The sequence below is a fragment of the Rhinopithecus bieti genome, unplaced genomic scaffold (genome assembly GCF_001698545.2).
Source record: "Rhinopithecus bieti isolate Rb0 unplaced genomic scaffold, ASM169854v2 scaffold_15336, whole genome shotgun sequence".
Taxonomy (NCBI): Eukaryota; Metazoa; Chordata; class Mammalia; order Primates; family Cercopithecidae; genus Rhinopithecus; species Rhinopithecus bieti.
The window spans coordinates 2,504,439-2,516,782 of record NW_016808678.1 but is presented as its reverse complement, the minus strand read 5'-3'; the positions used below and the strand labels follow the sequence as shown (position 1 = coordinate 2,516,782).

The following is a 12,344-nucleotide window of genomic DNA, read 5'->3' as shown; positions in this document are numbered from 1 at the left end:
AAAAATGCTTGACAATTTTCAGACCCAAGGATTTTTGCCCTTAAGGCCTTTTGGGCAAGTAGCCTCATATTGAATTAAAATTACCTTTTCTTCTTAGTTGATTGATTCTACCACAATTTTTTGTTTTACTAGCTTGTACATTATGTAGAATCAAGGAACCAAAGAGTCACTCTTTACTAGCTTAGATAAGTGATGCTTGCTGTGCTATTATGCTACTATACAATTATCCCACTGAAAATTAAAATTTGGACTAATGCCAGTGATGGGCTAATAAACTAGTTCTTTGAAATTAAAAAAAAAAAAAAAAAAGGCACTGTGGTTTATAGTGTTTGCTGAGTGCCACGCTGTGACACTCCCGCCATGGCTGATTTAAAGTTAGCAATGGTTTAACAACTGGCTTGCAGGGTTCTTGAATTGTGGTAATTGGCAGTCGTCAAGCTGGTAGGAGCCCATGCCTGCACACTGCTACAGCTGGGCAGTGTTTACAAAATCAGGCAGAAGTACACTATGTCCTTCCTACCTTTCGGAAGTCACTGTGAGGAGTGCCACATTGAGATAAGTGTCTGTTCTTTCAATACAAGGAAAGTAAGAGAGGATGGCTAGGAGGAGACATGGAACTGAAAATATGAGATGGGCAAATTCAAACTTTATAGCACAAAGTGACATTTTTTTGTAGACTGGAACTTTTCAAATCTGTCTTAACCTCAGTAAAGACCCAGACCAGTTTGGCTGAATTTGGCAAACATTGAGCGAGCACTCCTGGTACACCAGACTCTGTGACTGGACAAGTGGGGTCAGGAATGTAAAAGATGACTGACCTTCCTTTAGGAAATCAGCCAACGATGGTGACATTTTGTGATCTACATAAATACAGCTTCGTAGGTTAAGTGGGAATTTGTGATTTGGGAGTGAAATGTGGTAACAGATGAATTATGTGTGCGATGTTCCTGTTCGTTTTGTTCTTGCATAATTAATATCTATAGGAGCCATAGGACCTCCCGGAGATGAAGGAGAAATGGCTATCATTTCCAAAAAGGGAAAACCCGGGGAACCTGGACCTCCTGGAGATGATGGATTCCCAGGAGAAAGAGGTAAACACTTAGAGTTTTTAACCATATCAAATAAGTTGACATCCTTACAGATCACATGTGTAGGCAACTTTCCCCAATAACAGAGATTAGAAAAGGACTTTTTTTTTGAGATGGAGTTTTGCTCTTGTCGCCCAGGCTCTGGAGTGCAGTGGCACCATCTCAGCTCATTGCAACCTCTGCCTCCTGGGTTCAAGCGATTTGCCTGCCTCAGCCTCCTGAGTAGCTGGAATTACAGGTGCATGCCACCACACCTGGCTAATTTTTGTATTTTTAGTAGAGACGTGGGTTTTACCATGTTGGCTAGGCTGGTCTCAAACTCCTGACCTCAGGTGACCCACCCGCCCTGGCCTCCCAAAGTGCTGGATTACAGGTGTGAGCCACCGCGAGAAAAGGCCATTTTTTTGGATACAAATAAACACAAATAAACCTTGTGGTACATTTTTTGCTTCTCCATGCTAAAACTTAGCCGAAGTTCCTGTGTATTCCTAGATTTGGATATTCTAAACTAGGATCAACCTGAGCTATACAAAAACTACTGATTTCAGGTTTGGTAATTGATTTTAAAGTGAATAGCACAATGACTGTTCAAGTCATTATGACCAGTGCCTCTCAAACTTCAGTGCACATTAATCACCTGGAGAGCTTGTTAAAATGCAGATTCTGATTCAGCAGCTCTGGAGCAGCCAGAGATCCTGCCTTTCTAACAGACGCCCCAATGCCCATGCTAACGGTCCGCAGAAACATTGCAGAGCGAGGATTTTTGACAACCCCATTTGTGTGCTCCTCCAAGGTCAGACTTAATCTGCATGAGGTGCTCATCTCTCAGCTAGTAGTTAGAGGGCAAATATTTTAACTTTTCTGGGTAAGTGCTTCTTCATTTGTAAAATAAGCAGTCGAAGCAAATAATCCTGTGTGCTCCCTCCCACCTCTGATAGTCCTTAGATGTTCTCAGGCAGCTTCTTTCATCAGTGAAGTCACTGAAACCAGAAATGATCAGGAAGCGGCTTGGGGTGGGAATCAGAATCCTCAATAACCTTTGGCTTTATCTCCTAAAAGTAGGATGAAGTCCCTCAGCCTAACTATTACCTAGCTCAAAATTTCAGCAGAGACCTGTAACACTTCCAACTTCATCAGGTGATAAAGGAACTCCCGGGATGCAAGGGAGAAGAGGAGAGCCGGGAAGATATGGACCACCAGGATTTCACAGAGGGGAACCTGGTGAGAAAGGTCAGCCAGGGCCTTCTGGACACCCAGGCCCTCCAGGCTCAACTGGTCTAAGAGGGTTCATTGGTTTTCCAGGACTTCCAGGTGACCAGGTAAGGGGCTAGTGCTTTGTGGGGGGAGAGATAATAAAACCTTTCCGCTCTTAGGATGTCCGTAAGGGGCTATAATTTGCCAGCATATATACCATTGCCCTTTCACTGGCTTTCAGAATGTAAGGTGTAGCCCAAGGAGTAAACAGAGCCTTCTAGAAGGCCACGATGAAATTTCTGACCAGTGCACCTGCCTGGTTCCCCTAAAATAGAGGACCAAGGCACGTAATCGCTATCCCTCAGCCAGGTTTAAACCACCCACGAAGACTTGCCTCATGACCACTGGTTTACTGGAATGAAAGTCATCCTGAGAAATCACCCAATTCCTCTCTTTAAAGTCTTCCAGTTTCAGATATCACAGATTTTGCTTTAAATATATTTAGTCTTCACAACCATGAGTGAAATACCCTTTGAGAATCCACGAGGTACAATATGTGTAGTAGCCAACATTATACTTCTGGAAAATGCATAACTCACTATCCATCTTTTGGAATGAAATGGATTTTTAAAGTCTTTCATATGCTATGACTTATAATACTATTTTATTTAGTATCAACTTATTTATTTGTAATTTAAAATTCAAATTAGTAACACAATTACTGTTTCACAACCAAGTGTAGAGAATGGGATGCTACCAGTTGCTACTGAGAACTCTAATTCTGGAGGAGCTATATCAACTTTGAAAAACTAGATACATGTAGTGGGAGACTTCCAATGCATTTCAACTTTCATTACCACTGCAAATTACAAAAACCAAATTAGTTACAGAAAATTACAACTGGATCGTGTCATGCATGTGCCATTTGTATTTGAAATCTGATTAAGGCCTTTTGTTTCATTAAACTGTCAGGGTGAGCCAGGTTCTCCAGGTCCCCCTGGATTTTCAGGAATCGATGGAGCAACAGGACCTAAAGGTATGGTTTGGAGATGCAGAAGCCACCTGTCAAATGCATAGTCCCGAGTGTTTCTATCATTATAAACAAGTGCCTTTTACATGATAAGCAAAGTGTATCAAAGAAACTGCAGCACCCAAGGGGCTCTTCTTAGACAGTCAAACACTCAAGATCCAAATGTTCTACAGTTGTCACTCAGATCCAAGGGTATCAGACAGAAAACAGCGTGCCTGCAGGCTCTTCATGTCTTCCTCCTCCGTGAGAGTCCCAGCAGCAGTCCATGGAGTGACTGCAGCCCCTCAAGTAACAGCTCAGTTGCAAGGATAACAGATCCACATCAGTGGGCAGTGCCCACAGGGATAACAGATCCACATCAGTGGGCAGTGCCCACCTTGGCTTAGAAACCCTATGTCCCACAGGAGTCAGTATCTTTTCTAAGGACTCCATAAGTACAGCTTTTAGAGTCCCAGTTAGGACATAGAGGCTAAAGCCATGACTTTCCAGCAGGTGCTAAGAGTTCACTTGAGAAGTTCCAGGATAGATGTAATTTACAATTGGGGTTTTTTTTGTTTTGTTTTTTGTTTGTTTGTTTGTTTTTTCACTATAAGTCAAGGTCAGCAAAATATTTTTTCCTAAAGGGCCAGATAATAATGATTTTCAGCTTGTTGCGCTATATGGTCTCAGTTACAACTATTCAACTGTGTTGTTATAGTGTGAAAGCAGCCATAGACTATATGTAAACAAATGAGTGTGGCTGTTTTCCAATAGAATTTTATCTGCAAAATTGGCTGCAGGCTGCATTTGGCCCCACGGGCCTTAGTTTACCTTGTGTCAAAAACAATGTTGCATTGTAACACACCTAACATTCTAGTGAAAGAGAGGCTTCATTAACCCTTTATTCAGACAAACAAGTAAACAAACAAAGAGCAGGATATCTTTGTTGCAATGTTTGCATGAAACCTTTAATAGTTTTACTATCTTGGTATACCATTGGGTTGATATTTTTCTTTAAATCTACTTTGAAATGATTCACCTTTTTAACCTTAGCCTTAGCCTAACTAGCTGTAAATTCACAAGTTAACATGCAATTATCCTTTATTTTGATATAAGTTAAAATAAATTTAAAATATAAAATACTAGTTAATGAACCACCTACAATCCTCTGTCTTACTACTTTGAGAGACACTCTATAAATAATATGCTAAGTGCTGTAAGAAACATGACCCGTGTGAGCTTATTTCTTCAGAAAGAATATAATCTAGATCCCTTCTTGGGAAACGGTTACAAATAGAAAAAATTTTATATTTGATTTTGATATTTTATAACTTCAGGGTTCAGAAGTCACTCCTTTTCCACTTACCTATACATTTATTATAGTCTCTTTACCTTTCTTTCACAGTAAAAACCTACCTCTTCTCACTTCCTTCGTACTTGTATTGGGCCATGCTTACAAGGAATTGAAATGCACTCAAGATACCTGGAGTCAAAGATGTCTTATGGATCCCACAGATAGGAGACATAGTTCTGCCAAGGCTAAAGGGACCCTAGCCCTTAAGCAATCCATGGTTTCTCACTTTTTCCCATGGTATATTTTTTTACTTAACTGTCTACCAACTGGCTTCATCTCTCTCTACACAGTATCTTTTCTGGATATTTCTGGATATGTTGGGTTGCACTCTAATATGTTCTACATCAGGACAACTCATGATAATGCTCTTGGTTTCTGGCCCAATAGCCAAGGACTTCAAATTCTCACTTTCTTATTCCATCTTCTCAAGGAAAGACTTGTTTGACCTGGAATGGGCCAGAATTCCACCCCTCAAGCAATTGGCCACGATTATGAGTAGAGTCAGATAGGAGAAAGGCTTCCACAAGGTGCTGGTGGGACCCCTTTAGAAAGGGATGTAAATGGGCAATTACTGTAAGATACACCTAACTTACCTCTCTAATTCTCTTGAAACCCCATCTATTTTCTTGCCTTTCCTCCCACTCCATTTTGAGTCCTCCACTTCAAACTGGCTCCCAACCATAATGTAGGTCCTTGTGTCTGGAAGCATTATGGAGTGTCCAGTAGCTTTGTGGGACTGTGGGAGTCATGGCCTACAGTGACTTTTGAATGTGCCATCTGTTGTCATCAATGCAGTATGCCTTTGTGATTTTCTTTTTCTAGGACACTGAGTTGAGCTGCCTTATAAAAGAGCTTGAAATATGATTGCAGCAGCCAAAACAGTGACAATTGTTGCTTTTTGTTTCAAAAACATAAGGATATAGTCACTCAATGCCAAATAATTTCTTAAATAGAAAGTTAAATTTGAAAATTTTTTCAGGACTTAAAAACTCAAACTTTATCAAGACCTGGAGATTCTTATGATTGTGATGAACTCTAAAACTGTGTGTGTGTATGTGTGTGTGTGGTATGTAAAATGCATCTTGACATTTTATATTTCTATTTGCTCTTGTTTAGAAAAGAAATATTTAAAAATACTCTCCTAAAATATCTGAAGATAAGCTATATAGACAAATACCATAAATGTTATTGTCACCTGTATGAGACCAAATTAAATGTCTAAAATAATGTAACATGCATTTTATCCCTTTCAGGAAACAAAGGTGACCCTGCCAGTCACTTTGGTCCACCTGGTCCAAAGGGTGAGCCAGGTAGCTCTGGATGTCCAGGTATAGCTGCATATTTTTCTTACTAAAACAACAACAACAACAAAAAAATAGTTTAGTTTGAAAAGCAGAACAGTTACTTCTAGCTGGCAATGATCGTATCAATATTTTCTTCCCCCTTTGTGCATTAAGGTACAGATAAAATGGATTATATCTAAACACTTTCATAGCATTCCTGGCCTAGAAGAACACCGGGGTTATACACTAAGGATTCGCAATCATTTTTCCATCATGGCTCATGTGACCGATGATGCTGACACAACAGAAAACTCCCCAGGCATGCCCATATTTTGGCAAACTCAAAAATGAATATTGCAAACAATTAAAATCTGGACCATTTTGCACCCTCTATCATTTAAAATGATGCATTCGCAATAACCACTCACACTGACTACAGCTGCAGGTTGTCATTCCAGCTCTTTCTTTCTGCTGAGAAAAGCACATGCCAGTGTAAGTGAGGTGCACCATTGTTGAGCTATCATTGAATCTGTTTTAATTTACTAAAAATCAAACCAAATCAAGCAAACACAAGCCTCGTCACCAACAAGAAATCTAAGTCATTTAAAACAGTATTTTGCTTCTCAACAACAATTAACATGGAATCCTTCAGAATGGATTGTGATGCACCATTGAGTTCTTGTGACAGTTGAGGCCACAACTGGCTACATTAGATGACCCACAGCAGAAGGAAGGGGCCAGTGCTATGCACAGCTCCATGTTTTACAGGGAAAGGGAAACCATTTGAGTTCAAGCCAACGGAATAGGACCCCTAGAGGAGAAAGCAGCCTTAGAACAGAATGCTCTATTGATTTGCACTCATATATGTTACATTTCAGAAAATGTTGTAGACATTAATTGGTCCTCCCTTTCTGGACCCTATAGAAATGCATCAATATTTAAAATATGCATATCCCTTGACTTAGGAATTCTCCTAGCAATTTATCGGGAGTCAATAATCAGACAAGTGTACAAAGATGCATGCCCAGGAATGTGCATTGTTTGGATGGAACAAATGTCCATCCACAGATGCCTGGTTAAATAAGTTATACCCCAGGGCATTCAGCCAATAGTGGTCAGGTTAGAAACCAGGTTTGTGTTTAGCTGGGTCCCTTGTAAATTAAAACACCTCATATTAATAAATGTGTGCATTACCTTAAAATTCCCTCTGGCAAGAGCTGTGTTTCATTTCATATAACAGAAAGAATATTAGATATTTTGTGAGCAGAACTAGATGAGAAGTTTTATTTTCTTTGTTTTTATATTATAAGATTGTTAAAATGGAAGTCTAACAAAAACAAGTTAGTACAGTGACAAAAATGACCTTTCCCACCTTCTTCCCACTCTTTCTTATGGGTCTTTCACCTCTGACATGAACAAATACATTTAGATAGTGTATATTTGTATGTGTGTGTGTGTGTGTGTGTTTGTGTGTGTGTGTGTGTGTGTGTGTGTGTGTGTTTTAGATGGAGTCTTGCTCTGTCGCCCAGGCTGGAGTGCAGTGGCATGATCTTGGCTCACTGCAACCTCCACCTTCTGGGTTCAAGCAATTCCCCCACCTTAGCCTCCCAAGTAGCTGGGACTACAGGTGTGCTCTACCACAGCTAGTATTTTTGGTAGAGACAGAGTTTCACCCCGTTGGCTAGGCTGGTCTCAAACTACTGGCCTCAAGTGATCTGCCTGCCTCGGCTTCCCAAAGTGCTGGGATTACAGGTGTGATCCACTGTGCCCGGCCTAGGCTATAGTATAATATTTTAACTGAACTGTATAACTGAAGTGTACATTTGATGGTGGAAATAGTTTTGAGGTCAGCATTATGGGAGTTCATGACAAATATCAAAGTGAGAAGCCTCAGAAGGGAAAAATCAGTGGCTCACCATTATTGCTTCACCTGTGATCTTGCATAAGTTGAGTATTTTCTCTGAGCGTAGTTTCCTCGCCTATAAACTGGCCCTATGCATATTGCAGGATTGTCCTGAGCATCAAATGAAACAACCTGAAACTGAAAATGATTATGTAAATGTAAAGTGCGATGATCATCATCGTTGTCATCATTATCATCCGTCAGCAAAACCTGAAGACATCTTCCTATACTTATTGGTATTTTTATGTAAACCCCAAAGAGAAGATTTTATAAGCTCAGAGTAGTCCAAAATGGGGGCCTGTGATGTTACCTAGTATTTTAAGTTAAAAATCGTAAATCTGAGTGATTTTACACTTAGGCTAACTTTTTCAGAAAGTTTGCCTTGGCAGAATTCGCCTGTTCTCATGTGGTTACCACCATTTAAATTGGCCCCTTTCCCATATGCCACGGCCTCAGCTTAGAAATTTTAAATTATATTATATGTTATTCACCAGTGTAGAGTTTACTTAATACACTATTTCCATTGACTGGAGAAAGCTGCATTGAATTTGAATGAGCATCGTGAGAAGGCATAGATTTGCAGCTGGTTTTGGGATTATATGTGATTATCCTGGGTTCAGTCCTACCCACTCTGCACTCTATTCAGAGAGAAAATATAGTACAAATTAACTCAGAAGTTCTGTTCTTAACACAAACCCACAAAATTCAGGAGACAAAGTTTTTTTTGTTTGTTTTTTTGTTTTTTTAATATTTCAGTGTTTTCATTTGTGGATGAGAATACTGCTGCTTTACCTTTACTGTAGGAATGTTTTCAGGATAAATAAGATAATATAGAGTGAGACTAATAAATGGTAAATTTGATCAGGGAACAGTTATAGATGAACGAAACCTTGTTTCATGTGTGCTGTAATAAATGATGACTATAGCCCCCACCATGGTTTGTAAATAGAGAGACATATATTTTATGTGCAGATTCAACCAGTGATTTTCAGCACACACTCTTGATTTATCCCATAAACATGCATTAAACTCATACATTGTAAATAAACCCATGGGGAAATAGTCATCCTTTTTAGTAATCAAAGAAATGTAATTTCGAGTGTCTAAAATATCATTTTATCCTTAGTAAATTAGCAAGAAAAGAAGTCAGCAAACAAAAATGTCCTCAGTAAGAACATGGCATGCTCTTGGAGCTGTGGGGGGGTTCCACATAGTGGTATGAGTCAGTGCAGTACTTACTCTAAAGTACTGGCAACCTGTATCAAGAACCAAAGGTTGAATGGTCTGTTGTAGAAAACTAGAGAAGAACTGAATTGTGCCCTGCGGCAAGTCACTGTCACGAGAAAAGGACCGTTTTAAATTGTGAAAAATTGAAAAGACCTATCCATTAGATGTTATGGGTGATTCTAGGATGAAACATGGTGTGAACAAACCAACTGTGAAGGACATTAAGGGGAGAATTGGGGGCATTCAAGTATGGGGATGAGTGTTTGATGGTATTAAGAATTGCTATTAATTTTCTTGGCTGTGAAAATGTTATTTTGGCAATGGAGAAAACGTTCCTATTTTCAGACTTTTACCTCCTGAAGTATTTAGGGATGGTTTTACACTATGGTGTGATGTACTTTAAAATACTTCAGCATTTAAAATGCATTTGAAAATACCAAAATATCATGCTATTTATCCAGAAATTCTACTCCTAGGAATTTTTCCTAAGGAAATAATTTAATAGGAGAAAAAAAATTGATGAGAGACATATAAAGGGCATTATGGGTAACAGCAGAGTTAGAGATAACTTAAATGACCAATAGTAAAAGAAAATTGAATTAGTTAATGTAATTAAGATCAACTCAAAAAGCTAATGGCCATTCACTTAAAAATCGTAATTAGGAAAACCAATATAAACTTGGAAAATTACTTATGCTACAACACTAGTTTTAAAAGTCAGAATATAAAACTGTGGATATCATCTGTACGTGTATGCACATATGGAGAATTGTGTTAAGCTGGTGGGATTATGGGCATTTTGTTATCAATATCTCATTAATGTTATTTTCCTTTCCAATAGCAACTATTTAAAAATAAAGAAGTAAGGATAGGAAAGAATAGGGTGGGCTGAAGTTGGTGATTTTACAGAGTCACTGTCTCAAACAGCAACTCCAATGTTTGATCTTTCCTTCTTTAGGGCATTTTGGAGCATCTGGAGACCAGGGCTTGCCTGGCGTTCAAGGGCCCAGAGGATCACCCGGAAGGCCAGGACCACCTGGCTCCTCTGGACCACCAGGGTGCCCAGGTACCTTGAAAGGAAATCTGGAGGCTCCCTGAGCACTCCTGTGTCTCAGAGTGTTTCAGAAACAACCAGTCTTTAATTAGACCTAAATTCAGATATGGCTCTGCCGTTTCCCAGACCTGTGACTTCGGATAGGTCACTTAAGCTCAGCTATGCCTCACCTATAAGCTAGCGGGTTTCACCGAGTGACTTGGAGTAGATTAAGACAGCACCTGTAAAGTGCCTAGCATGGCACCAGACACAAAGGAATGGTTGGACAGATAGCAACTCCTTTCTTTTTAGTTTTTGTTTTTTTAGAGAGAGAGGGCCTCACTCTATTAACAAGGCTGGAGTATGGTGGCATAATCACAGCTCACTATAGCCTCGAACTCCTGGCCTCAGGGAGGCTGTCGCAGTCTCCCAAAGTGCCGGGATTACAGGCATGAGCCATTGTGCCTGGTCCAGATAGCAGCTCCTTTCTAGCCCTTTGCATTTCCCCTGCCATTCAGGATTCTTTTTTTTCCTCCCCCCCTCCCCACCCCGTCTAGACCTAAGGCAGATGTCACACTTACAGCACAGTATTTTAATGGATACTTTTCCTGCCAATTCAGAAAAAAGAAAGTTTAAAACTATAATTGGCAACTTCATTCATTTGGAAGTGTATTTTCTCCTTCTGAATTTAAACGTATTTTTCTCCGTAGAGTTCAGATATATAGGAAGAAAAAGTAATGAGACAATGTTCTCTGTTAGCCATTTATTAAGAACATAGATGACTTTTGCAGTGAATGTAACTCATTTATTATCTGGGCATCTGCAAAACTTCCCTGTCATCCTCAGGTGATCAGGGGATGCCTGGGCTGAGGGGACAGCCAGGAGAAATGGGAGACCCTGGGCCAAGAGGCCTCCAGGGGGATCCAGGGATACCAGGTCCTCCAGGAATAAAAGGTAAGTCAAAAGGAAGCCCATCTCACCAGAAAAATGCAGCCCAATGAGGGCAAATTAATGGTGTTTTTTCCTGTACCAGTGAGTGACCATGCTCTTGGTCATCCCACTCTTTTCTCTAGGTGCTGTTAGCATCTTCCTACTCTTCCTTAGCCAGGGCTGTAGTGCCCATCCAGCCAGCTGACCTGCCTTCTACCAGGGAGATGGTAGTGCTACCATGCTACCATTTTCTTTTCTTTTCTTTCTTTTTTTGAGACGGTGTCTTGCTCCGTCGCCCAGGCTGGAGTGCGGTGGCGCGATCTCAGCTCACTCCACCTCCCAGGTTCAAGCGATTCTCCTGCCTCAGCCTTTCAAGTAGCTAGGATTACAGGCGCACACCACCATGCCCGGCTAATTTTTGTATTTTTTAGTGGAGACGGGGTTTCACCACGTTGGCCAGGCTGGTCTCGACCTCCTGACCTCAAATGATCCACCCGCCTCGGCCTCTCAAAATGCTAGGATGTGAGTGCCCGGCTGCTGCCATCTTATTTCTGAAGGCATTTAGCCAAATGATTTTTATGATGTTTAGGCCCATTATTTATGTATTCTCTTCACCTATGGTTAAGCTCCTGCTATGTCCTAGATTCTGTGCTAAATGCTGGGTGTACAGTTTTGAAGAAAATAGACCTGCTTCCTGCCCTCATGGAGCTGACAGTATGGCAGGAGAGAAAGACATTAATAATACATGTGGAAATGAATATATGTTTACTGATCGTGATAAGTGGAAGAGAAAATAATAAGGTGCTACAGAGATAGAGTAATTAGTGTTCACCATCTTTGTTTGATCAAGGATAATTTTTTCTGGGTTGAATTTCTTGGTCTGTAAAGGCAATAGTGGACTGGTTAGAAAAGTCTGGTTATAATATAATAATATAATACAATACAATATACTATAACATACTTGTCTTTAACAATTCTTTATGCCCTCACATTCATCCATGGTATCAATCCCTCTTCAGTCCATTTCTTCCACTTTAGAAAAAGTACTTTTTTGGCCGGGAGTGGTGGCTTATGCCTGTAATCCCAGCATTTTGGGAGGCTGAGGTGGGCAGATCACTTGAGGTCAGTAGTTTGAGACCAGCCTGGCCAACATGGTGAAACTCCATCTCTACTAAAAATAAAATTAGCTGTGTGGTAGTGCATGCCTGTCATCCCATCTATTTGAGAGGCTAAGGCAGGAGAATTGCTTGAATCCGGGAGGTGCAGGTTGTAGTAAGCCAATATTGTGGCCTAGGCAACAGAGTAAGACTCCATCTCAAAAAA

At 40.3% G+C, this 12,344-nt stretch overlaps 1 protein-coding gene across 6 annotated transcripts in view; it reads left to right on the top strand.

Moving 5' to 3' along the window:
- COL4A4 (collagen type IV alpha 4 chain) overlaps positions 1-12,344 on the top strand; it is a 169,751-nt gene that overhangs the window by 89,642 nt on the left and 67,765 nt on the right. For all 6 annotated transcript variants that reach the window (XR_001888181.1, XM_017887015.1, XM_017887014.1 and 3 more), the window contains 6 exons: positions 984-1,091; positions 2,226-2,407; positions 3,255-3,318; positions 5,899-5,973; positions 10,017-10,124; positions 10,938-11,045. Coding sequence is in view for 5 of the 6 variants with exons in the window: in XM_017887015.1 (XP_017742504.1) it covers positions 984-1,091; positions 2,226-2,407; positions 3,255-3,318; positions 5,899-5,973; positions 10,017-10,124; positions 10,938-11,045 (645 nt within the window). In the remaining variant the exon portion in view is untranslated. The remainder of the gene's footprint in view (positions 1-983; positions 1,092-2,225; positions 2,408-3,254; positions 3,319-5,898; positions 5,974-10,016; positions 10,125-10,937; positions 11,046-12,344) is intronic.